The 24781-nt window shown below is 58.7% G+C and overlaps 1 protein-coding gene across 9 annotated transcripts in view; it reads right to left on the minus strand.

Annotated features, from left to right (window-relative positions):
- Positions 1-24781, minus strand: part of ACOX3 (acyl-CoA oxidase 3, pristanoyl) — a 36650-nt gene that overhangs the window by 8586 nt on the left and 3283 nt on the right. For 5 of the 9 annotated variants that reach the window (XR_004628944.1, XM_034672173.1, XM_034672172.1 and 2 more), the window contains 10 exons: positions 24295-24384; positions 21628-21771; positions 17781-17869; positions 15079-15175; positions 13190-13372; positions 11259-11381; positions 9624-9744; positions 7201-7323; positions 6906-7019; positions 1960-2075 (listed from right to left, as the gene is read on the minus strand). Coding sequence is in view for 6 of the 9 variants with exons in the window: in XM_034672173.1 (XP_034528064.1) it covers positions 1960-2075; positions 6906-7019; positions 7201-7323; positions 9624-9744; positions 11259-11381; positions 13190-13372; positions 15079-15175; positions 17781-17869; positions 21628-21771; positions 24295-24384 (1200 nt within the window). In the remaining 3 variants the exon portion in view is untranslated. The remainder of the gene's footprint in view (positions 1-1959; positions 2076-6905; positions 7020-7200; positions 7324-9623; positions 9745-11258; positions 11382-13189; positions 13373-15078; positions 15176-17780; positions 17870-21627; positions 21772-24294; positions 24385-24781) is intronic. The other 4 variants (XR_004628945.1, XR_004628946.1, XM_034672175.1 and 1 more) reach the window with 1 other exon arrangement.

A 24781-nucleotide genomic window follows, 5' to 3' on the forward strand; every position in this document is an offset into this window, starting at 1 on the left:
CCCCCCACCCCGAGTCAGAGTCAGCATGCTCTGTATTTTCAGGGAAGTAGCCACTAACTGCCCCAGTGGACACAGCAGCTCACACCCCCAAGCCCGCCGGACACTGTCCTTCGCCTGACCCACCCCGGGCCGTGCTCAGTGACCTCTGTGCCTGCAGCTGGCTCCCTGGCCAACCCTTCCCCACCGGGACATCCTGCCGGTCCCACCACACGTGCGTCCCCAGCCTGCAGCCTGTCTCCTGACTTTGTTTATAGAAATGGTGAGCGTTTACACAGTCAGATCTGACCACTTTCTCTCTTTTACGGCTTTTGGTTTCCTGTCTCAAGAAGGCGCGTCCCACGCCGAGCCTCCATATGCGTTCTCTGAAATTTGCCTCTCGTGCCCGGTTGCTGCTCAGGTCACCATATGGAAAGGGCTGCGTCCTCCTGGGGCATCCATGAGCGTCCAGGCCGGGCTGTGAGGGCTGACCCAGTGCTAGGTCTTCGCAGGCTCTGGGATCCAGACCGGCCGTGGATAATGCAAGAACGCACTTGGGTCATCACCTCCCCTCCAGGCCTCACAGCCGCTCTGTGCGGCTGCACCCAGCCGATGAGTGCAGTCCACTCAGCAGTCCTCCCCGGGAACCCCACCTCTGCCGGACCCAGAGCCCAGGCTGGCTCGGCTGGCCTCTCCCTTCCTTTTGTGCCGTGCAACTTACTGAAATGGTGCCACACAGTGCTTTAACGAAGGTCTAAAGGTGAATTATTTCTAAAACGGCTGAGCCCCTGCTTGACGTCTGTTGTTAGGGCACTCGGCATGGGCCAGCTGGCAGGGGTGAAGGGGGATGGCGCAGAGACCCACAGCCACCTCCAGGCAGCTCTCCGGGATTCGGACACAACAGGAATGGGTGCCTCTCGTGCCCTCCATCTCTTTGGGGCTTTGGCTTGTGACTCTGGGGAGGCCCTCCACTTCCACAGTGACAGCCTGACAGGCAGGGAAAGGGGTGACGTGGGACAGGCTAATCCATTCCCATCAGTGTCCAAAAGAATAAGCATGCTGTGGCTCCAGCCATTCCGGAAGGATCATTTCGACGCCCCCTACTTTTGGTCGCTGGGGTACTGAAGTCAAGTTTACTGACGGGGGCCACCTGCTGAACTGCTGTAAGCCCTGGGTTTGCGTTATCCATCCAGGCCTTTCCAGTCAAGACGCCATCCTGTTCTCTCACCCCCATACCTCCAGCAGGTTGCTGGAGACACTGCTGGCTTTGTTCCTGGCCGCGCTGAAGCTGCCATCACAGCACAGTGGGAGGGCTCGGGGTTCATTCAGAGGAGACAGCCAGATGTGGGTGCTGAATTCTCGAAGGACGTGAAACGAGCCTCACAAAACAAGGCCAAGGAGAAGGAACGACACCACTCCTAGAAATGTTTTGTTTTCTTTATCTGTAGGTTCCCAAACGACAGCTGTCACTCCAGATAGAATGGATGTACGGGTCACAGCAGGCCAGATCCTGGTGCCAGGAGGCGCTTGAGAGCGGGCTGCCTTTACACGGTGGGTTCCAGAACGTGGGAGCCAGCCCCGTCCAAGCATGAGAAGCAAAGCCACCCTGGGACCATTCCCACCAAGGCTCCCCGAGAAGGGCAGCAATGACCTCAGAGAAAGCAAGTATGACCTCGCGTGAGTCACCAAGGTGCCACCGGTCAGCTGGGAGGGACCAGGGCTGAGGTCTGACCCCACAACCCAGCATCTCCGCTCCCACAGTGACAGTTCCGGCTGCGGCCAGACACCGCCGGGCACTTTGAACACAACGCCCACAGTCCAGCAAGGTCCCTGCAGCAAACCAAGGTGTAGAGAGGCCACACTTCTGAGGTCACAGGGGCCAGAGGGCTCGGCCGCCACCACCAGGACAGTCAGCTTATCGAGGCCACGGCAGTGCAGGAATTCGAAGTGAATTAGAAAAGTGATTTTTAAACAGACAGATACCTGACTGTTGTTTCTTGCTTCAAAGTCATTGCTTCCTGATCTTTTCTCTTGATTGAATTTCTGGTAACTCTCGCGGAGCAGGTAACACACCAACCACTCGTATGCCGCCAGGGGGACTTCAAAACAAGAAACAGAAAACACAGTAACACTAGTGCATCTACCATCAGCAGGGCGTTCACGCGGGGCGGGCAGCTCGCGAGCACGGGGCCGTCTCCGGGACGAGGGTGCGAGACACGGACGTGGAGGCATGGGGAGGGCACCCCACGTTCCGCACTGTTCCAGCAACCAGAGGCCAGGGGGCCGCAGGGCCACCTTTGGGGTGAGCTCCTTGTTTGGGGGGGGCGGCAAATTCTGGCCGGGGCTCACGTGCTTTACCTGGCCGGACACGGTGCATCCCCAAATATCCTACAGGCCAGGCAGGTTCCAAACTCTCAGAACACCCTGCTACCCAGAGCTGTTACCACCCCACCCGAGGAGGCGCCTGGGGCGCCGAGGGAGTGGGCAGGAGTCGTCTGAGCTGGCCACGTGGCCGAGTCCACACTTCACGCCCCGGCAGCCCCAGCAGAGTCGGGCGCCCTTCTGCTCAGCGGCTACGTTAGGCTCAGAGCCCCCAGGAGAGGCCGTGGGGACCCGGCCACACTGGGTCTGGGCCCAAAGCCTGGGCGAAGGGTCCTTGGGATTCCTCCTGCATCACACTCCCGGGAAGAAGACGGGCAGCGCTCTCTGGGGTCCTGTCGCAGACCCTTGACCGTCTCAGCACAACTGAGACATCCGTGAACGAGCAAACTGTCTCACAGGCTGCAGCTTGTCTGAGGCCTCCTCTAGCAGTGGTCCTCAGTCCACAGAGCTGCCATGTGTGGTAGCTCCAAGGGGGCCCCCAAAAGACATGCCCACGTCCTGGCCCCAAACCTGCAAATGGCTTTCTCTGGAAAAGGCAGATGAGGAGATCCCCCGGGAGTGGGTGGACCCTAAATCCAACAAGTGTCCTACCGGGATCAGAGGGGACATACACATGTGGGCGAGGCCATGGGAGGTACGGGGTAATGGAGTGATGTGACCACGAGCCCAGGATGCCTAGGGCCCTGACTAGCCGCCCCACCAAGCCTCTGGAGGGAGCGCAGCCTGGCCCATACCTTCTGTCCAGAGCTGCCAGGGAGAAAACGTCTGTTGTTTCCGGCCCTCCCACACTCCCAGGGGTCACCGCCACAGCATTCCCGTGGTCCTTAGACCTGACGCTCCTGCCCCCAGCTCCCAGTCCCGGGGCTCCTGAGCACGTCTGCCGGACATTCGACTCCATGAGTGACACCAACCTCACAGCATTATCACACCTCCTCTCCCTAACCCCCAAGGACTTCATTCTCACCCAGCTGTCCACCCAGTGAGCCCCTCAAGGCCAGCCAGCCACCTTCCGACCACCTCCCTGGCCTCCCGACCTGCCCCTCTCCTCTCCCAGGCAGCCTCTGCCTGGGTCCCCATTTCTTGGCTGATCTCCCCTTCTGAGGCGGGGCTCCGACCTTGGTGCACCCAAAAAGCAAGGCATGGATGACTGGCCCCAGCTCCCCGGCTGGTACGGCCCAGGTTTGGGTGTTGCCTGCTGTCTGTCTGTGTTCCCACACCCTAGCGCTCCTGTGGGGTTGGACGTCCCCACACAACCTCCCCTAGAGGTATGAGACCCGCCACGGAGCCGGCTGCTGGGGAAACAGCTAAGCTCCCCCTGCAGGGCTCCCCCTGCATCGGTCGCACCCATGGGGGTGCTCAGAGTGGCAGCCCCCAGCACCTGGCAGCCAGCCCCCAGCGAGACTGAACCACAGCCCAGGCCCTACTAGGCTCCACATGGGGATGACCACATCCCCCGTGTACTACAGGGGAAACTGAGGTTCGGAGAGGTTAAGTGTCCAGCCCTAGGTCACACCACCTCCAGAGCCTGAGGTCCCATGACTGCACCACCGGACCCCACGGAACAGGATGCGGTGTGAGCCCACTGCAGCACACACGCACGGCTGTCAGAAGCACACAGCTGAACCACAGCCAACTTGAGAAAAACAAATGGGCCTCATATTGCCAAGTCACAGCACACATCCTCAAATCCACAGGAACGTTTGTGAGGCTGTCCTCAGCACGCACGCCTGCGTGTGAAATGGAGGAAGCAGGCAGACATCTGGGGACACGAGCCATGCCTGCCCCTCCCTCTCAAGAGAGGGACTTGTCCCCTGAGGGAAAACTCTGGGACCTTCCCGACAGGCTACACTCAGTACTGAGAGGTCTTGTGTCTCTGGTCCTACAGAGCGCGAGGCTCAGAAAGATTTCACATCATCTTTACCGTGGATCCCGCCAGCCGTGGCCAGGGCTGACATGTGGGATGGGAGGACCACGGGCCCCAGAAACGAGGGGCCGGCCACGTGCCACAGGCTCCCTCCTCTGCGTGGACAGTGATGTCAGCACTCAGGGTCACTTTCACCAAATGAATTTTGGTTCCATTTTTTTCCTCCAGAAGATGTTTTCAGTTTGTTGGATCTTGCCAAAACCAGGGCACTCACAGGAAAAACAGATGACGCGGCCTGGCACGTTTCCTGCCGCAGACCAGCACATGCGCAGGAGGGGCCCCGCGCGCACGGTGTCTGCGAGGGAGGGGCTGGAGCAGAGTGCCCGGCGTGGCGAGAAGCTGCCAGACCACTTGTTTACTATTTGGTTTACGACGGGTGATGGTTTTAAGAAAAAAAATTCTGGTTGGGTTGATGTTAGGAGAGGCATTAGCTCATTTTCTAATGTTTTCTGTAGCAACTGTTGGCTGGGGCGCTCTGAAACCGTCTGAAATAGACCTTCACGTGTGTCCCGCTTCCTACCGGCACTTTATGAAGGCAGGTGAGGACCTGTCAGGTGGGTTATCATCAGGAAAATTGTGACAAAATGAGGTGATCACCAAGAAAGTAAGCACTTAGGAACAGAAGCTTTCTGTATAATGATGATGATGACGACAGTGATGGAGGAAGCAGCTGGGACGTCAGCCCAGCCTGGGTTCTACTCTTGGCTCCGAACGCTGGCGTGGACTGGGGTGGACCGGTCGGTGCCACCTGGCCCAGTCTCCTCCAGGGAAGATGGAAGCGGCATAGGTGACCCTGCAGGGCCGAGCGGAGAGAGAGGCAGGCGCCCTCAGCACCCACTGTGCCCCCAGCCCCAGGGGACACTTGCTCTGGGGTCTCCTGATGCAAGGCCAGGTGCCCTTGTCCCACGCCAAAGGCGCTCGGCTAACAGCACGCGGATGAACGAAGGGCGTGTCCGTGGCGGCTTCTGTGATGGGCAGGAGAGCACGCACGGTTGTGTGCACCACGGAGGCCAGTGCTTCCTGGCTCGCACGCAGTACCAAGCACGACGCTGGGCGCTCCTCCACCTTAGCGCCCACGTCCCCACAAGAGCCTGAAGGAGCGGGTGCGGCTCTTCCCCGGTGCAGCCAGCAGGCCGAGGCAGGGAAGGGGCGCCCCCTCGCTCTCCTGGCAGGCGGGCTCAGCACAAGGGCAGCTCCTGCCCGGCCGATGAGGACGCGTGCCCACAGGGGCAGTCTCTGAGGGGCATGGAAACCAGTGTTTCCGGTGGCAGCACGAAGCACGTGCCCTTGGTGCAGACGGGTCAGAGGACGGTGAGATGAGTGGCGTTTCAGTGTGGCTTCAAGTGCTCGGGGGAGGCAGGGGTACAGGCTTGGGGCAGGAGCTCCGTCCCTGCTCCTTCCGCAGGTCTCACCTCCACGCTCATCAGGAGGCTTGCAGGGGCTGTCAGGGAGGACGCTGAGCTTCGGAGCACAACAGGCTCGGCCGGACCGGGCTCTGCGCTGGCACCGCGGACATGCCGCCTGTCCTCCCTGAGCCCGGGCGCCGGGTCAGGAGGAGAGGGACATGACCCCGGGACGGGACCAGCGCCTCAGCAAGGCCCCTCCACCAGAGCCACTCCACCCGAATCCTGGCGGCTCTGGTCCACCCCCTCCATCCCGCCCGTCACCGCCCAGTCCAGGACACCCCTTGAATCATGTCCCCCTGTTCCCACAGCGGCCGGAGCAGCCTTTGCTCTGGTGCAACATTTTGAGAGAATCGTCGCAACGAACACACAGACCCAAGTCAGGGAGCGGCTCTCTGGCTCAGTCGAGTGTCTCCCACAGCCCTGGAAAGACACATGCACTCCAGAGGGCACATCCTTCCCACGGCACCCCCGTGGCCACCACGGCCTTGTCACTGAGACCCCAGACAGGCTGTCCTGCGCGGGCCACCGCCACACAGCCCCTGCTTCCCGCACCAGGCCCACCCCTCATCGGACTGCAAAGCCGCGTGAGAGCAGGAACCTGGGTCTCGCGGGCTCTGCCTCCCAGCCAGGCTCACACCAATACTTGTAGATCAAAGGGACGACCAGCATAAGAGCATATGCCATCCTTAGATCGAGTACATTCTGCACTGAAAACGCGTTTGCTTGCCACATGCTGCCTATAGCCGGGCACTCATTTCTGAGGACAGAACCCGAGGGGGAGAAGCAGGGCCTCTGCCGCTCCCCACTGAGCATTACCCCAGAATTAGGGTTAGGCGCTCAACAATCACGGCCAAGCACGATGAGCACGGAGCCCAGTGCTGACCGTAGCTGAGAAGGCTGAACGTGCCGCAGAGCAGGGGCCACAGAGTGAGGCCAGCGAGGCCAGCTCGTGCAAAGGCCCTGAGCGGAAGGGCCCCAGGTTCCTGTGAAGGGGGCTCAGTCACAGGGGCGGCCAGTGGGCAGGAGCCCAGCCGCCCGGAGAGGCAGGGACAGGACCCAGAGCCTCTCCCTCTTCATCCTTAGGGAGAGTCAGCGCCTGACCGAGCATCACACCCAGTGAGGTGCTGGACGAACACAGGGCCCGCCACAGCCCACCCTGTTGCACAGTGGGCCCCAGGGATCATGACGGGAGGGAAACAGGAAGACGATGTGCTCACCTGAGGAGTCCAAGCAGCTGTCGACACTGGGGCACGTGAACCTCTGGCCAAGGATGTCGGGATAGGCTTCCAGAAAGTCCACAGTCCTCAGAGGGCTCTCAAAGCGAGCGCCACCTACGAGCACAGCCAGGACCGGAGTGACCGCTCCCGCCCCACCTCGCTGAGCACCCCGGAAGCTGGTCAGTCACGTTTACTAACACATTTCCTTCCTGCAGACACAGGGAATGCCTTGTGGGGACAGGTCTCCCGGTGGGGCTGGGACGGCTCACCTGCGTGAGTGAGGGCGGGGGCTCACCGTGGACGCGGCGGGCCAGCAGGCTGAGCAGATAGGTGCTGGTCTGCTGCAGCAGGACGTTGTTGTCCCCTTCATACGTGCAGTTTGGGTCATTGTCGTTCCTGAGGTGACCCAGGCGGTTCACTGCAAGGAAGCCGCGGGCTTCGTCAGCAAGTGCTTGGGTGCGGCGGGATCCCCGCCGCTCCCTGGGAACCCGACCGAGACACGGCCCTCCGAGGCTGCCCGGCCCCGACCACGCCTCCTCCCCGGCTGGGTCCTCCCACCCTCCCACCCAGCTGCGCCGTCTTGAGGGAGACACGAGTAGCCACGCAGTCCAGCCCGTGACCCCCGCAGCGCTGACGAGCACGAGCGCCGGAGAGACGTCCAGAGTCGCTGCATCTCCCTCTCCCCTGCGGACGCTGAGCCTTGCGCGGCCAGCCGGCAGAGCCCCGGCGTGGGGGTCACTGACGGACGCTTCAAGGAGCTGCCTACCCTGCGGGGAACCCATCTTTTTACACAAGAAATTTCAAGGATCTTGGGGTGCGTGGGTGGTGCTGTCAGTTGAGGGTTGGACTCTTGATTTCGGCTCAGATCACAATCTCAGGGTTATGCGATCGAGCCCTGCCTCGGGCTCTGTGCTCAGCACAGATTCTGCCTGGGATTGTCTCTCTCCTTCTCCCTCTGCCCCTCCCGCTTGTAGGCTCGTGCGTGCGCCCTCGCTCTCCCTCTCAAAATAAATAAATAAATCTTAAAAAAAAAAAAAAAGAAATTTCAAATACCTCAAAACAAGTCTCAGTTTTCTTTTGTTGTCTCTCCTGCCAGTGAAGGGACCTGATTCCTTCACATATTTTATGAGGTATGCTTGCTAGACCCTCTCATGGGGGTCTCCCTCCTCTGATGGAGAATGTTCTCCGCACGTGAGGCTGGGTGGGACAGGCCGAGCCAGAGGGAAGAGGAGTGGGATTCCCATGCTCACACACTGCTGGGAACAGAGCCAGAGAGGGTGTGAGACATTCTGCAGCAGCCATGGGGCTTGTGGCCACCTGGGACAGGCTGATCGTTTCCCCCCGACCTGCTGTCCCATGCCATAGACCTCTCTGCTGAAACAGCTGGGCGTGACCACAAAAAAACAACTCGCAGTTGATATTAAACCTAGACCGAGCCCATTCCATCTGCCCCACTGAGCTCGGCCTCGCTGGTTCCAGCCCAGTGTTGGCACCCACGACACCTGACTCAGTTGTCTATGTTGTCTGCGGGGCTGCACGATTCCATTTCATTATTCTATTTAAAGGCTGACAAAATGAACTATAGTGTCTCTCTGAGCTGTGACAACAAAGAAAACTACAGAACGTGGCACAGAGGATGAGACGTGTAAGTGACATGGGCACAGCCACGGTCACCCGTCATTGCGTGGGTAACGGGGAGGCACAGTGTGGCAGGAGCCGAGGCACCATTGCTGGCCGCCCGCATGACAAGTGCCTGGGGCAGGTCCTCGCTGGAAGCACGTAATTATCCACAGACCATCCCTGAAGTGACCAAAGTTGGCAAGAGCCTTAAATGCTTGTGGAGCTATCAAGTAAAAACAAGGTTTCTGCCGATTCTGTTGTGTGGACAGAATGTGGTCTGCTTGGCCTAACTAGAGTTTACCGATCACTGGACATCGGCACACGGGACCTTCGCAAGGAGTAGTGGCCAACTACGATAATACTAAAAGTTCCAACAACAACCACACATAGAAGCTACTGGCCACGTGCCACGTGCCCAACACTGCGATGACCACTTTATGTGTAGTAACGCACGTGATCACGGCAGGAACCTGTGATGTGGTACACTATTATCGTCCCCATTTTACAGATGAGGAGACCGAGGCACAATGAGGCTGGCTAGCTTGCCAAACGGCAGAGCAGGAGTTGGTCATGGGCTGTCGGATGCCCACACACCAGCTGCCCAAACAAGAGCCAGTGCCAATAAAAATCAACTCTCTTTTTCTAAGTTTAAGAATTTTTCACCAGGACAAAACCTGGTGCCCGTTTACTGCCAAGTCATTAAGCAAAGAGTCAGAATTCAAATGAACAGACTACCTACTTTCTGCTGGGGTGTTGGTGGGTTCCTTCACACAGCCTCCCCACCGCTCCTTACCCCAGAAGCAGACCAAGGAGCAGGAGGCAGCAGCGAGTGGAGGCGTCTGTTGAGGGTAGGGGGGTCGACAAAGCTGCTTGGGGAAAGGCCAGCCAGTGATGATTTTAGGCTTGACAACTTGACCCTGGTTGTCATGCAAACACAGCCACAGAAAACTCATGAACAAATGGGTGTGGCCATGTTCCAATAAAACTTTATTTGCAAAAACCAGCAGTGGCTGACTTTGGCTCATAAGCAGTAGTTTGCTGACCCCAAGTAAAAAGTAGGGCTATAGACAGAAAACCATCACATGCTTCAAAACCTACCGGCCAGATAGCCATGTCCTCCGCATGCCTCCCGGCATTCCTGAATTCCCCGCTGCGTGGTCCATGAGGCCAGGGGCTTGCCCGCCGATGCCAAGGCATGGATCTCACGTCCAAGCTCTGCCTTGGAGAGGAAATCCAACAAGAACAGGTAAAAAGAGGCTCCGACACCAGAGGTCAGGGATCACTTCACCCCTAGCGTCAAAGGCTTGTGTCCCCTCTAGTCTAATCTAAGATACCCGACAACTACAGGAGAAAGAAAGAAACCCATTTTAGCTTAAAAAGGGGGATTCATCTCAGAGTGGATACACTGTGGTACAAATGGCTTCACAGCCATGAAAACAGATGGGCCAGAGCTCCGTGCAGCAAATAAACACCAGGGGCATATAGATGATCGCGGAGGCACAGCACAGAAGCAGCTAGAGCGTTTCGACTCGGTTTATGGCACTCACGAGCCTGAAACCAAGCAGCATGCTGCGGCAGAAACAAAAGCAAGAAATCAAACAGAAGGCAGGGACAGGGCTCCCCTCCGAGGAGGGGGCGGGCGGGGACCGGGTCCCAGGAGACAGCGCAGGTGATGGTGACGTCCAGTCGACTCTCCAAGGCCGTACCCGGCCAGTGTCTCTGGGCCTTACATGTCCTACAGATATCCTTTCGCGTCTATCTAACGTTTCATAGAAATAATTAAGAGAAAGAGACAAACACAGCCCCGCTAAACAAGATGACCCCTTTTACCAGTGTTTTCAACTTGAAATAAGGGCCACTTTTAGGCCCCACCGTGCCTCAGCGAAACCACTGCGTTCAGAGAGAATAAAGCCCGCTTATGCTTTACAACATGATTAACCGGAGAATGATTCCACTGTCAGCTGGCAGAACTTTGAGTGACTCACGCTGGGGAAAAACATGTTGAATCCCTGCGTTCACGGACCCGTGCGTTGCTGAGCAGTGCACCCTGCTGGCCATCTCCACACCCCCCACCGCCGCCTGACTCCCGGTTGTTTGTGCTGAATATTCCAAAATGTGCTAATTTGATACAGGCTTTTTAGGGTGTTGTACATAATACTGATCTGCAGTGTTTCTAATCCGTTTTCAAATGCATTCCTCGTGATTCACATTTTATTCACGCCCAGGAGGCAACATGAGGGGCCATGGAAAGGCGTTTGTAAACCGTTTACGCAGAGATCAACCAAGGATGACTTTACATAGTGGCTGAGCTCAGCGGACACTCACTTGTGGCATAAATCCTTGACTGTCAATTCAGATCCCGTCAGCTGGACTCAGACCTTCACAGGGCTGTTTACGAAAGGATCAGAACCATGAAGTTTGCTGAGGGGCCGGGAAGGCGGATTCTGCACAATCATCATGTTCTCAAAAGGAGGACAGCTGAACTCAGACTGGAATTAGAGGCATGTCAGCACATCCTTGTGCTGGGAATACGGACAGTGCCCAAACTGTCCAAATCGCAGCGAGGACTCCAAGGGGCCCGAGTGGGTGGACAGGACGAAGGGAGCGTCTCAGAACCCCACGGGGCCGCCATGGACCGACAGATGCTGTTTTGAGAGACAGGCTGAGCCTGTGCTGTTCAACCTCAGTGACAGTAACAATAAACCCTGCAGAGAAGAGCGCGTCGCCTCTCACCTGCCTGGTGCTTTGGTCTGTTCCCATGAGGCCTTGCTGCAGCTCGACCAAGTCCAGGAAAAGCGATTTGGAGAAGTGGTCTAAGGCATACACGGCGGCCAGGTAGGGAAGCAAGCGCCATTGCTGCGGTCAACAAGACGCTCACATTAACACGTCGCACGTCCTCATGGGGAGCCCGCCCCCCCAGGCGGAGAACACCGTCCCCCACCCTGCAGAGAACCAAGCCGTCCAGACGGCCGATGGATATGATGCCCAGAGGAGAGACCAGGGGCCACGGGTCAGGAACGGCAGGACCCTGCTGCCGCAGCCACACTTAACGGGCAGGCCCTCCACCCGGATGCGCTTCCCACCCAGCCGATCCGTCCCCACCAGCCCACAGTCTCGCCCACGGGTGCCGTGTCCCGTGCACCCTGATCACCGCCTCAGCACACGGACGACTGGTACGGGGACCATCAGCCCACCGACAACTAAGGAAACCAGCCTACTGCGCTGGCATGCAGGGCTGGACAGGTGACAGCTTCTGCTTTATGCGCCTACCAGGGCTCAAGCAATCACCCTTCAGCCAGGTGGGGAAACTGAGGCTCAAAGGGCGCTGGCAGTCCCCCCAAGTCAGGGAGGGGTTCTCTCGCACATCCACCACTGCATGGATGGAAGGTTGGGTTGAGCAAAAAGCAGGAAAGAGCGCGGGAAGCTGTCACCACCACCAGCGACATGGTCACCATCTATCGCTCACTAAGGGCCAAGCCCCAGACACCCCACCGGCTGCTTTCCATGGACTAATGTATTTAACCCTCACAACCAGCCCACAGGGAGGTATTATCAGCTCCACTTTATTAATAAGATGGCCAGGACACAGAGAGGTTAGGTACCTTGCCCAAGGACACATAGACAGTGGTCAGGAGTGCCAGGGCTCTGGCTCGAGTAGGCTCTCTGACTGCTGAGCCACCCTTGACACCCAGGCAGTCAGGGGCACTGACCTCACCGAGGCCACGGGATCCGTGGTGGAGGGGACAATGTGTGCCACGTGGTCATGAACCAGATATTCTATTTCTCCTCATCTACTTATCAGTAAAACCGGCTCGCAGCCGTGGTAGGAACTGTTAGAAGAAACTGGGATTCTGTTATGATTCCCTCAAGCTCTCACTCAAACGCACCTGTGCTTACACAGAGCTTGGCCCAAGCCTGGATCAGACTTGCTGCTGAACTCAGACAGGAACCCCTGCTTGACCCTCATTGCCCCCTCACCCCCGGGGAACTCGGGAACGGCCACCCCAGCCCACGTGGTGAAAGCCTAGCGTGTGAGGAGGTGTGAAGGCCAGGCCTGTGTGGCAGGAGTGTCGGGAAGTCTTGATGTCCAGGAGGCGTGGAGGCCAGCGTGTGATGAAAGGCTCGCATACAAGCACCATGAACATCGCCCAGGATAAAATGCCTCTCCCTTTGCTGCGAGCTAAGCAGCTCTTCTGTGTTGCCACCCAGGCTTCCCTCCGTCATCCCAGGGGTCCTCTCCCAACAACTGGCAGGACGAGCGTCCCTCCTGCTGCTCTGAACGACATCACAGCGAACAGCTTGCAGGCCCAGCTGCTGCGGCTGGTTATTCCCATGACGGTCATGTCTTAGGGACACTGAGTGGTCAGACAACGTGGCCCTGGACGTGCGAAGCCACCGCAGGCGCCTGCAGTGTCCTCACACAGAAACGGAGCGAGCGCCCCAGAATGGGCCTCCTCCAACGCCCTTACTTGGGCTACAGCACACGCTCCTTTTCACGGAGACCCGCTGACGAGAAGCCGGCTGCCCCGCTGCTAAGCTCCCCAGTCAGCTGGTCCGTGGTGGCTGGGGGTCCGACTGGCCCCCAGGAATCCCCGCGCAGCGCCCAGCACAGCGTTTGTACGTCCTGACAGACCGCGTGGCGTCCGGACGTGCCAGACCGGTACCTGCATCTGGTACTCCAGCACCGGTACTTCCTCCGCGTCTGACGGTCCAAACTGACAGCGGGTGGCAGAAAAACGGAGTGCGATGGAGATGGCCAGCTTTAAGTTCGCAGTGGACATGCCCATAATGGTGACCCGGCCGATGGACAAGGTGCCCAGGGTTGCGCCAAAGCGCTGCCTGTCATCCTGTGGAGGAAAGGAGCGTGGCAAGTGCGACTGGGGACGGCCTTGGGGATGGAAGCTCAGAGTGGATCCAGATCACTCCTGCAGGGCCGCCCAGCTCAGCTGCCCAGCCGTCCCCAGGGCGCCCCCGACCCAGACCTCCAGGCCAGGGCTGCCCAGGCAGGCCGAGCTGCAGCGCTGTGGGGGGTTGAGTCGTGGACGGTGACAGCAGGTGGCACCCAGTGGTGCTCTGCTACAGAGGCAGGGGCTCCGGACGGAGGGGACCGGGCTGCACGAGTCCACAGCTGGCCGTGCGGAGTGTGTAGGCAGGGGCCCCAGGGCCGAGGGGCTGCCGCTGGTGCCAACGTCCTGTTTCCATGACCCCCATCCCCCCGGAACTCCTCCCTCCCCATGGAAGACAACCTTCCTGAGGGCTGTGATGGTCAATGGCTGCGTTCTTTTACGGCGGACAGCAGCCTCATGTGCATCCGTGTGAACCTCCCGTTGCCGGCCTCAGGGCCCCGGGGGTGATTTTCTGCGGTGGGGCCCTGGCTACAGCCCGCCTTAACTCATCCGGCCGTCCTGACCTCCCCACCTCTTGCTGCCTCTCCTGCCCTCATTTCTTTTATTATCTGGACTCTTCTTCCCTAGTTACGTGCCCTGTGGTATCCGTGTGGTGACTTGCCAACGCCGGCACGCGGAGAACAGTCCCAACGCCCCACACGGCACGACGGTGTGTTGTGTCGTCACTGAGGAAATCTGAAGGCTCAGCAAGTTCCACCCTGGAGGAGTCTGAGCCGCACCCCATCTCTGGAAGATCTCAGGTGTCTCTCTGGAATGTTTTCGTTTCCCTACAGCGTGTCTGAAGTGTGCGCTCATGGGCCCTCCACCGGGGCTTGCTCCCTCCTTCATGAGACATTCCTCACCCGTGCTGCTGCCTCTCCCCCTCTCCCTTCGCTTCAGCCTCCCCTGTGCCATGGAGGACCCCTCACTCAGGCTTCCCAGCCTCTAGCCCGACCCCTGTGACGCTCACCCCCTCTATCATGTGCCTTCTGCTCCCTCATTTCCCTACCAGCTCTAACGAATGGCTGATGCTGCTATTCCCATTGGTAAGAGACCCAGGCTCCATGCTGCTGACCTCTCTCCTCACCCCTAGCGTCCCTATCATGTTTGCTCCCGACCCTGCTGTCCCAGCCCTAGTCAGGCTGTGTGTGTCACCCGAAAGAGTCCTGTAAGGCTCATGTACTCCTGGGGATGTGGCCACCCTAGCGGTGAACTCAGGACCTAGGAGGCGACTGCCTGCTCCAACGTGGGCCATGGCTGTCCTGGGTCTACCCCTCTAAAGAATTCAGGGATACGGTGAGCCCCAGACACGAGAGAACACAGTTATCCCCGTTTGGGATGGTCCACCACGCAACCTAGTCCCTAAGCCCTTTGGGAGAAATAGCACCAGCAAGGGGCAGCCTCCCTAAGTAACCTCAGAGAGCTGGGGGGTGGGCAGAGGAGTGGCTATCCATGGGCAGTTGGCGGCCAGCATCTGTCGTCATGCCCAGGGCCCTGGGGTGCAGCTGACCCAAGTGCCAACTTCCTTGCTGGTGGCACTGGAAGCTGAACCAAGAGAGGTCTGCCATCGGCGAGCCCAGCGTGGGCGGCGGGTCTCCGCACAAGCCCAGGGAGCGTCTCGTGTGGTACCTTCCACCCACCAACGTCCCACCCGCAGATACCTGTACCTTAAAGGGGGTGACGTAGGTGCCCTCGGGGGTGACGTCTCCAGTCCGGTTCAGGAGGTCTTGACGAGGAATCCGAACCTTGTGGAACATGGCAAATCTGTTCAGAGATACGGCAGGACTTCTACTTAAATAGGGCTCTGGCCCTGGGGCTTCTCGCCCTCCAGAAACCCAGCCAAGTAAAAGCAAGGGAAAGATAAAAGGGTGACAATCCCCCTCAAAGAAAGAAAATGGGAGAAGACACCAGAGACAGGAAATGTCAACACATTTTTCTATCTAAAGAGTAGGTTCAGAAAAACAACGTGGCGTGCCTGTGGCGGGGCTCTGCGCCGAAGCGAATGGCCATGTGCTGGTAGCCACGGGGCCAGGAGCCTCATGCCGCTGGAACTAAGCTTGGAAGCCAACAGAAAAGGAGGAAATGAATTTCTTTAAAGATCAGAATCTCTGGTTCTCGCCCTTCAGTCTCATACCAGGATCCACGATGTGAAAAACCAGTGAACTCTCAAGCCCAACAAAAGAACCGAGTTCTTGCATCGGTGCTCCGAAGGCACACAAGTCGTCTCTTCTGAAAAGCTAAGGAGACTAGAGGCTCACTCAATGCCGTTACAGATCTCCCGTGTGTTAGCAATCGAAGGTATCTGTCGGGGTTGTGAGCTCGGGAAAACCTATTTTGTAACAGTCTAAGGGACAAGGTTACACAAAGCAATGGATGGTACATAAACTGAGCAAAAACCCCAAACCATCTTAGGAATGTTGACAGTTCCCGCAGCAACTGATCTGATTACCAAGAGCGCTTTCAATGTCGCCCAGAATGTTCTTCTAGCCCACGGAGGCCATGGGTGAAAGCACAGCATCCCCCTGCCCGAGAGGGGAGCAGCCCCTCTTTGCTCACACCAGCTCCTGCTCGAATTGTGGTTACCCCCAAGATGGGGCCAAGCACCCCATCCAAGCCAGGTATCAGCTCTGTCCGAGCAGGGTCCTGACTGCCGCCTCCCCTCCACCCGTGTTCATTCAGCGCCCCGTCCTCTGGTCCGGTTCACTGCGACCATCACCCCTGGGCTCTGGGCGGACCCACCTCTTCAGCCCATTCTGCACACAGCAGCACGGGCCTTTCCAAATTGCGGACCGGAATGGTGACACTTGCACAAGTCCCTTCGACCCCCCAGCCCCACGCTCCTCCCAGCCTCCAGCCACGTGGCACCTGCCGTGACCCTCAACAGGCCCGGGTCTCCCGTGATCCCTGCGCACGCAGCCCTCAGAGCGCCACCACCTCCCCCCAGAGGCCCATCGTGACTCTCCTCTCATCCGGCCTGCAGCAGTACCGGCGGCCCCCAGATGCCACTACAGGGTGGCCCCGTTCTGTGGCGATGGCCCACTGTCCACGTTCTCACTGAGCCACCTCCTTCTCCTTGGCAGTCTGTGGGTCTTACTGACCCTTGTAATGGGGCCACCGGGCCCGACACCTGGAAGGTGCTTCCTAAGAGCCATGCGGTGGGTGGAGAGCAGGCGTGACAACGTCCCCTGGGTGCTGCCGATGTCTGCACCACAGCCTGTGTCCGGGCAGCCGTGGAGGAGAGATGCAGCGCACCACCCAGGACCCCCAGGAAGAGCGGAGACCAGGGCTGGGCGCAGGGCCGGCTGGAACAGCCCCTCCCAAATTCCTTGGTGAGCACCCAGGGGATCTGCCAGTGAGGAACGTGCGGCCGACCGCCAGGCCCCTGCCAGCATCCAGGCAAGAGGCCAAGCTCTGCAGGTCACCCTCCCAAGGATGAAACGAAGGTCAGCGATAGACCAGCTCCTCCACAGGCCCCGCCAGGAGCATCTGAGGCCCTGCCCAGGAGTGGCCGCTGTGCCTGGACCTCTGTGGAGCCGTTCTGACGGGCTGCCGTGGAGGCGCGGGCCTGGCGGAGGCCCCCCAGGCAGTGAGTTCAGATATCCACTTTTTAAGAACAGACTGGGTGCCAGCACCTCCAGAGTGTTCCAGCTTTATTACTGGAAAGCTGAGGAATGCTTTCCCAAGCACAGCCCTATAAACTCAAAGTGCCCTTTTTAAGGAATGGAAAATCTTCACCCGTTCTTGCCACACAGAGACAGAACAAGTCTGAATGTATTTATACTTGTGAAAATATTCACGTGAGCTTAACTGAAAGCAAAATGTCACATACCTCTTTTGAGCACATGCAGACCACAAAAGCTGTTCCAGAAACAGTCAGATGGTGGCCAGGCCAGTGGGGGTGTGTGTGATGTGATGTATGTGAGACATGGAGGTGTGTGTGACATTGTGTGTGTGACATGGGGTGTGTGACACAGGGTGTAGGTGTGACATGGGGTGTGGGTGTGACACAGGGTGGGTGTGACACGGTGTGTGTGACATGGGGTATGTGAGTGACACGGGCTGTGTGACACAGGGTGTAGCTGTGACACGGGGTGTGGGTGTGACAGGGTGGATGTGACACGGTGTGTGTGACATGGGGTGTGAGTAACACAGGGTGTGTGATGCGGGGTGTGTGTGTGTGTGTGACACAGCTCTCAAGGGGCAGGTGAGGCGTGTGTCCCTGCCATGTGTTACCAGCCCCACAGGCGTCTAGGAGGGCCAGGACAGCCCACGGGCTGGCATCAGCAGGGATGTAAGTCCCGAGCAAGCAGCCTCAAGTAGCGACCCCAGAGAGAACACTGTGAGCACCAAGGTCAGGGGACACACTCACCCGTTGTCCACACCGTTCAGCCCCAGCTTCTTCCCCATGTCGCCAACCATCACCCCTGGCATGGGAAGAAGGGTCTTGGGGTTCCGAATCTGCACAAAGCATGGAAAACAACGAATAGCAGCCATTAGGACCTCACGGAAATGAAAACGAATGTGTTAAACCCCCCAGTGACTGAGCCCCGGGCTCCCTTCCTGTATGTGTGGGGGAAACTATGTCCTGCAAAAACGTGACCTTATTTGGAGCCGGGGTGTTTGCAACAGTAATTAAGCAAAGTCTCTGAAGATGAGGTCCTCCCAGATGAGCCGGGTGGGCCCCAAGTCCAACGACAAGTGTCCTATCGGAGACAGAGAGGATGCAGCCGCTGGGACAGTGACTCGGTGGCCACCAGGGGCTGGACGAGGCAGGAGCGGACTGTCCCCTGGAGCCTGGGTATGGGGGAGGGGCTGCCACACTGAGGTCAGACGTCCGGCCTCCAGCTCTGTGGTGCCGTGTCGCGGCAGCAGTGCCAGGCGGCCGGCACGGGAGCTGAGGGGTACTGCAGCCTTGAGGCCCGCAGCAACGTCACCTTCGTGTTTCTGCGCCGGGCTGCCACCGGACTGAACCGAATGGACAACACGGCTGAGCGCACGCGTGCCGGAGGAGACGCAGCCTGACCGTAGTCCTGTAGATCTCTGCTCCCAAAGTGGGTTTCCGTGAATATGCTTTCCCAGACACTACAGATGTAGCTAACAGATGGTTCCTCGCTGTGGGAGCTCTACGCCAGGGCCATGGGCCGCACCCCAGACCGCCAGTACGGTAACGACTCCCACCAGGTGTGAACCCGCACCGCCCCTCCCTGCTGGGGCCGGGTGTCACGTCTGAGACCCTCCGTCTGTCCTTACTGGAGGGCACCCTGGGCACGTAGCCGTGAAGCACAGTGCACCGTGGGCGGCTCGGCCCCACAAGAGGCTCACCCAGCCCAAAGGTCCACGGCGCAGGGCAAGAAACTCTGCTTTAAGGAAGAAGTGAGTTTGCGCTATCGGGAGTTTAGCGATTTGAAGAATGGCTTGCTTTCATTTATTTTGGGGGGACAACCTCTGATTTGATTGAATGTCACGATAATGGTATTTCAGAGAAAAACAAAGGGTGAAGTCCAAACGTAAATGCTCTTCCCCCTTCCTCATCTTTCAGTAAGTCCCCGTGAAGATTTGGATGCTAACTTTTCATAACAGTTTGGAATCTTTTTTAAAAAGTTGGAAAGGAAGTGCACACGGAGAGAAGACGCACTAAAAGAAAACAGGCTGGCGCTTTTCGAGGAATGGCAGAGAAAAACAACGTGGGGGCGAGTCCCGGTTCACGTGGAAATCAGTGACCACCCAGGTGCCACAAATCCCACACTGACCTCCCAGGCAAGGAAAGGGAGCAGACTGATGCGCAGAGCGGAACTAGGGAACGTCATACTTATCGCAAACGAACGTGATCGTGTCCATTTACGATTTGTGAGGCCTCCCTACCCGACGTGAGGAAACAACCCTGTGATGAAGCACAGCCCTCCACCGGCTCAGCTATGACCCGTAGTGTGCACCGCGACTCCGACTAGCTCGGGGAGGCCTCGTTTCGTGCTCTCGTCCTCGACGAGGACGGGGACGCACCCGCGAGCCCTTGCTTGGCACACACGAGGCGCGCAGAAATGCCCCGCCGCATGGCGAGGCGGCATGGGCCCGCCGGAGGGTGAAACCCCCGGCTCCCTCGACTACCGGGCCGGAGCCCCTGAGCAAAGCTGAATGCCAGCCCAGTCTCCACAAGAAAGTCACTTCATGCACACGCCGTGCTCAGAGCAGCAGCGCGTGGCCGCCTGAGGTAATGGAGAGCGACAGCCGGTTCTCCAGGGCTCAAATGTGAATTGAAAATAAGGACACGAGCGACAAGGGGGAAAGGGACCAACCAGACTTCACTGAAATGAAAACCCTTCGTGCTCAAAGGACACACACAACCTGTGAAAAGACAACCTGTGGAATGAGAGAAAATCATCTATCGGATGACGGATGAGTCTCCAGGACACGTGAAGACCTCTCAGAACCGAACGGTAAGAAGACAAAGCACCCCATTCAGAGCCGGACGGAGAGGCACTGAGGGACGGCGGCCCGGCCACGCGATGGCAGGACCGTGAGCCACAGCCCTCAGCGAGCAGCTCCAGAAGGCCAGCAAGCCCCCGTGGCCACGGGCCAGGGCTCGGTGGGTGCCTGACAGCACCCCTCATCTGTCCTGTCCACGGGGGCCAACCTGACAGAGCCCAGCCCGCTCCCCTGACCAGGCTCAGCGACTGCCCCCGCCTCCCCAGGGATGGCGGCCGCCCCCCGCTACAGCCAGCCCTGAGCAAATGCCTCTGCCTTTCCCGCAGGGGTGGGGGGGCTGGTGCGGGTCTTAGCATGGCTGCACAAGCAAAGGACTTGAACAGACATTTGTCCAGGACAATACACCAGCGGCCAACTGGCGCACGAAGAGAAACTCGCCGTCAGAGGTCATGATGAAAGCGCAAATCAAAAGCACAGCAGATACGAACTCGTGCCCACTAGCAAATGGGAAGGAAAACACGTACTGGTGAGGGTCCGAAGAACCTGGGCCCCTCATACACTGCGGATGGGACTACAGATTGGCGGGAACTGTGCAAAGCAGGGTGGCGAGTCTCCAAAGAGCCAAGCGTGGTGTTACCACAGGACTCAGCGAGTCCACCCTGGGCAAACACCCCAAGAACGGAAACGGGTTCAAACAGACACCTGCCCGTGAGCGTGCAGCACTGCTCAGGACAGCCACAAGGCGAAAGCCAGCCAACACCCATAAAGAGGCAAGTGCATACACACATCGTGGGCCAATTCATACAATGAGTTATTCAGCCTTAAAAAGTAAGGAAAGTCTGCGGGTGGACTTCAAAACTATACCACGTGAAAGTAGCCTGATAGAAAATGTCACGCTGTAGGGTTCCTTCCACAGGAAACATCCAGCAGGCAAAGCCACCAAGGCAGAGAGCAGATCAGCCGTTGCCAGGGGCTGGGGGTGGGGGTGGGGAGCGAAGGTGGGCACGGGGTGTTCCCCTAGACATGAAAACGTTGGAACTAAAGGCAGCACTGGGAACGCACCAAATGCCACTGGACTGTTCACTTCAAAATGGTTCATTGTATGTTATACGAATTTCACCTCAATTAGGGGAAAAAAAGACATGGCTGACTTTCTTCTCTCATAAGAACCCCTCACCAGGAAGGTCTTAATGGAAATGCCAGAATGGGGTTGGGGTGTGGGGAAGCAGGGCTCCCATTCAGTATCCAGTCGGCCAAGACAGAAAGGCTCTGGACAAGCTTCCGGAAGCTCAGGGTTCGGGGACACTGCAGCAGCCCTGGGCAGTTGGGAAACGGGCCTCACCAGGGAGGCAGGGAGGCCAGGTCTGGCCGTCAGTTCGGGGCACCCCCTTGGCGGGAGCTTCCTGCCATGACTCAGGAACAGGCTACATCAAGGGCCCCGAGTCGGACTTCACATCAGCACTGGAGCCCACCTCACACCTGCGGGTGAGAACCACAGGAGGGTGGGGTGGGAAGCCCAGGTTTGTGACGAGCGGCTGAAAACATGGCGACATGGCCACCAAAGGGACAGAAAGACTCTTCCTCGGGTGATCTCAGGTCTAGACCGGGTTTATTGACCCCAGCACCCCTGACACTCGAGACTGGATAATCCCTTTTGGGGTGGGTGGTCTGTCCTTTGCATGCCGGATGGCTCACCTTTCCCTTGGTCCGTGCTCACTAGAAGCCAGGAGCGCCCCCACCCCCAGACGATGCTGCACGTGCAGGGCTGAAGCCGCCCGCCGGGAGCCACCTACCTGTACCATGAAGGCGTGCAGGCCGTGGCACCGGCCCCCCGGCGTGTACAACTGAGCGAACACCACGGCGTGGGTAGCCGTCTTGCCCATATTGCCAATCCAGAATTTGGCAGCTTCGAAGTCGGGGGAATGTATGATGAATTCCTGCACAAAAAAAAAAAAAAAAAAGAAAAAAATTAAAGTTATAATTAAAGTTACAATGAAAAACTGAAACACACTCAGAATTCCTGTCCCTTTTAGACAGATTCACCGTTCTCTGTCCAAAATCCCCGAGGAAGAGCAGAAGTGCCTGAATGTCTCAGCTCCTGTCTGGTGCAGGGAGCCCTGTTTTTAAACACAGCATATCCCCAGGTCCCATGACTTAACGAAGACACGTCTATGGAAAATGAGGACTCGCGTCACGCAATAAAATATACGCCCGATACTCCGGCAGCCGGCCAGTGCCCAGGTGCTGCTTACAGCGATGCCTCAACCCCTCGGGGCGCCTTCCCTGGCCACAGCCTTTAAGTGGAGCCCCTCCTCTGCTGTGCTCCTCCCTCACCCCTCACGGGCTCCAACCAACGACATACTTTTTCTCTTTCCACAGTGTCCCCACCTGCAACCCACACGAGGGCCACGTGCCCAGAACAAGGTGGACCCTGGAAACGTCGGAGTGAACGAGCCTGTGGGTCAAGGGAGGAGCTGGGAGGCTTGCTCAGTGAGGTGGGAGATGAGCTGCACAGGGCGCCGGGCTGGGAGTACGGTGGGGTGGGGGAAGGAGGGGAGCTACCCACGGTTGGCGGGAGAGGGCTGGGTAGCTGGGCAAGGCCAGCATCTGACAGTGGGTCGTCTCCTGTGTAAGCTGCAGGCCACTGCAGGCAAATGCTGGGCAGGTCTCCTTCTCCCTGCAGGCGGGAAGCTGGGAAGAGTGCACGGGGAACATCCTTGCCCCGCCTGGCAGTGTGTACAGGGTCATCAACTCCCAGTGCCACAGAGCCTACCCTCCAGATGCCGAGACCCCAATAAGGAAAAGCAGGGGCAGGGGTAGGCCTGCCAGTCCTGCCTTGGCTCACCTCTCCGTGGGGCCACTGTCTGTCACTGTCCCTCAGCTAGCCACTGCTCGGGGGGGTGGTGACACCTGCCACCTGTCCTCTGCAGGAGTCACCGAGCAGCGGGCTCCCTCAGGGCCGCGGCACCGCCACTCTCTCTGCCCATGTCTGCCCACGGCCTTCACGGGGTCCCAGCCCGTCACATCTGCAGACGCCCTCCTGCGCGGCACACTGCCCCACCCCCTCGGTGTCTCCATGGTCCCCGGCCCACCCAACTTCCCCTTGCTGCTGTCCGTCTGTCTCCCCTCCGGCACAGGCGACCCCCAGAGCAGAGACTGATCTGTTGTGCTCCCCGCCAGGTGCCCCTGGCACTAGCTGCTCAGCGAACACCTGCAGTCTGGGTGGGCACCTGACCAGCGGCCCACAGTGGGGCCCCAGGCTGCCGATCTCACTGCTCTGACTTGGGTACAGATGCCAGCCGGCAGTGGGTCAGAAGCAAACTACCCCATGGACGGCCAGGCTTCACCCCGCCTCCCCGCTTAGCCCAGAGAGCCCAGAGCACCAGAGCACAGAGCAAAGAGATGAGGCCAGGCCTTTCAGAGAATGGTATCTGGTGGCTGGACAGCCAAAGGGGGCTGTGGCCGAGCAGCTGCCTCCCCCACTCCGGTATGGAGAGCCATCGGCGCTGGGCTGCGACCACCTCTCCCTCGGCCCCACCCTGCCCGCCAGGGTCTCCCCTCAGGTCTGCGCCTCTGTGCACCCCTGGCAGGCAGCACACAGATGCCCAGCGCACACTCGGCCCACGTTGTGGAAGACTGAATGAGTGATGAGTGAATACACAGCACGGGGCTTCACTTTCTGTTACACAGACTCTTCCAAACTGCTCTACCAACACGGGGGAGGCGGAGGGTTCCTGAGACATCAGACCAGGTGCAGAAAGAGCCGCGGAGGCCGCGGTCCTCCCAGAAGTGGAGGAGACTGGCCCCAGCGACGGGAGCGGCACGGCACAGAAGTCACGGGGAGAGGAGGCCGCCCTGACCCGTGCACCCCATCCTCTCCCTGCCCTCCCTTCCCGCCGCAGCACCAACCACCACATAAACCATGACTCCATTAGCTAAAATCTGTCTCCCCCGACTAGAGCCCAGAGCGTCTGCTCCCCAAGAGCAAGGACACAGCCCGTGAGTGCCCAGTGCTGAGAACAACACCTGCTCCACAGATGAGCTGGAGGAACACATGAGGCAGTGGCCAACGGTGGTCACCAGCCACGCAGTCCCAGGGGCCAGATGCGAAGGCAGGAGTGGGCAGGGCAGACCCCTGGCTGGGAGAAGAAAACTGGAGGCTTGGCCTTGAGAGCCACAGATGGGGACCAGGCAGCTAGAAAGGGACGAGGGTCAAGGAGAACCTTCTTTACACTGTTTGTTTTGGGAAGTGGGCAGTCTGAACATTTACGAACCCAACACCAACAGGTTGCCTCGGGAACAAAGAAAGAAACTCTCTATGTCCCAAGCGGCCACTTGGCAGGGTACCGATGTCAGTGAGATTGTGAGAAGCACACGTGTACAAGGACAGATTTCTGAGCGTAGGGACCCCGCTTTACACATGCTCGAAGCCCCGAGACCGACAGGGATGTAATACCTACCTCGGTGGTGGGGTCATAGTGTGCAGTTGTCCGGATGGCCTTGGCGTTACTCCCGTGACTTAGCTCAGTCACGGCAAAGCATCCAAAAATCTAACATCAAAGCACAAAATGGTGTAAGACAAGAAAGGCTCTTTCTGCGCGCTCCTGGAGGGGCCCCGCCACCGTCTTTCCAGAAGGACTAAACTAGAGGTCAAAGCACCAAATACCCACCCTCAGCTGTCTGGGGTCTTAGTGGGTCACAGGGCCCTGCTGGACGCCATGGCCCCAGCCTGCGAGGAGAGCGGGCTAGGCGAGCTGACAGCGGCCTCGCCAGGGCAGCATGGAGCCAAGAACTGCGCCTGGGAGCGGAAGAAAACTGGAGGCTTGGCCTTGAGAGCCACAGGCTAAACCCACCGAGTGCCGAGGAATACGTGGCCCCCGGGGACCCTGTCCTGCACCCTGAAGTGCGCGGGGAGAACACGGGCTCACGGCTCACCGTGGCTCTCAA

The sequence above is a fragment of the Ailuropoda melanoleuca genome, chromosome 11, assembly GCF_002007445.2.
Source record: "Ailuropoda melanoleuca isolate Jingjing chromosome 11, ASM200744v2, whole genome shotgun sequence".
Lineage (NCBI taxonomy): Eukaryota > Metazoa > Chordata > Mammalia > Carnivora > Ursidae > Ailuropoda > Ailuropoda melanoleuca.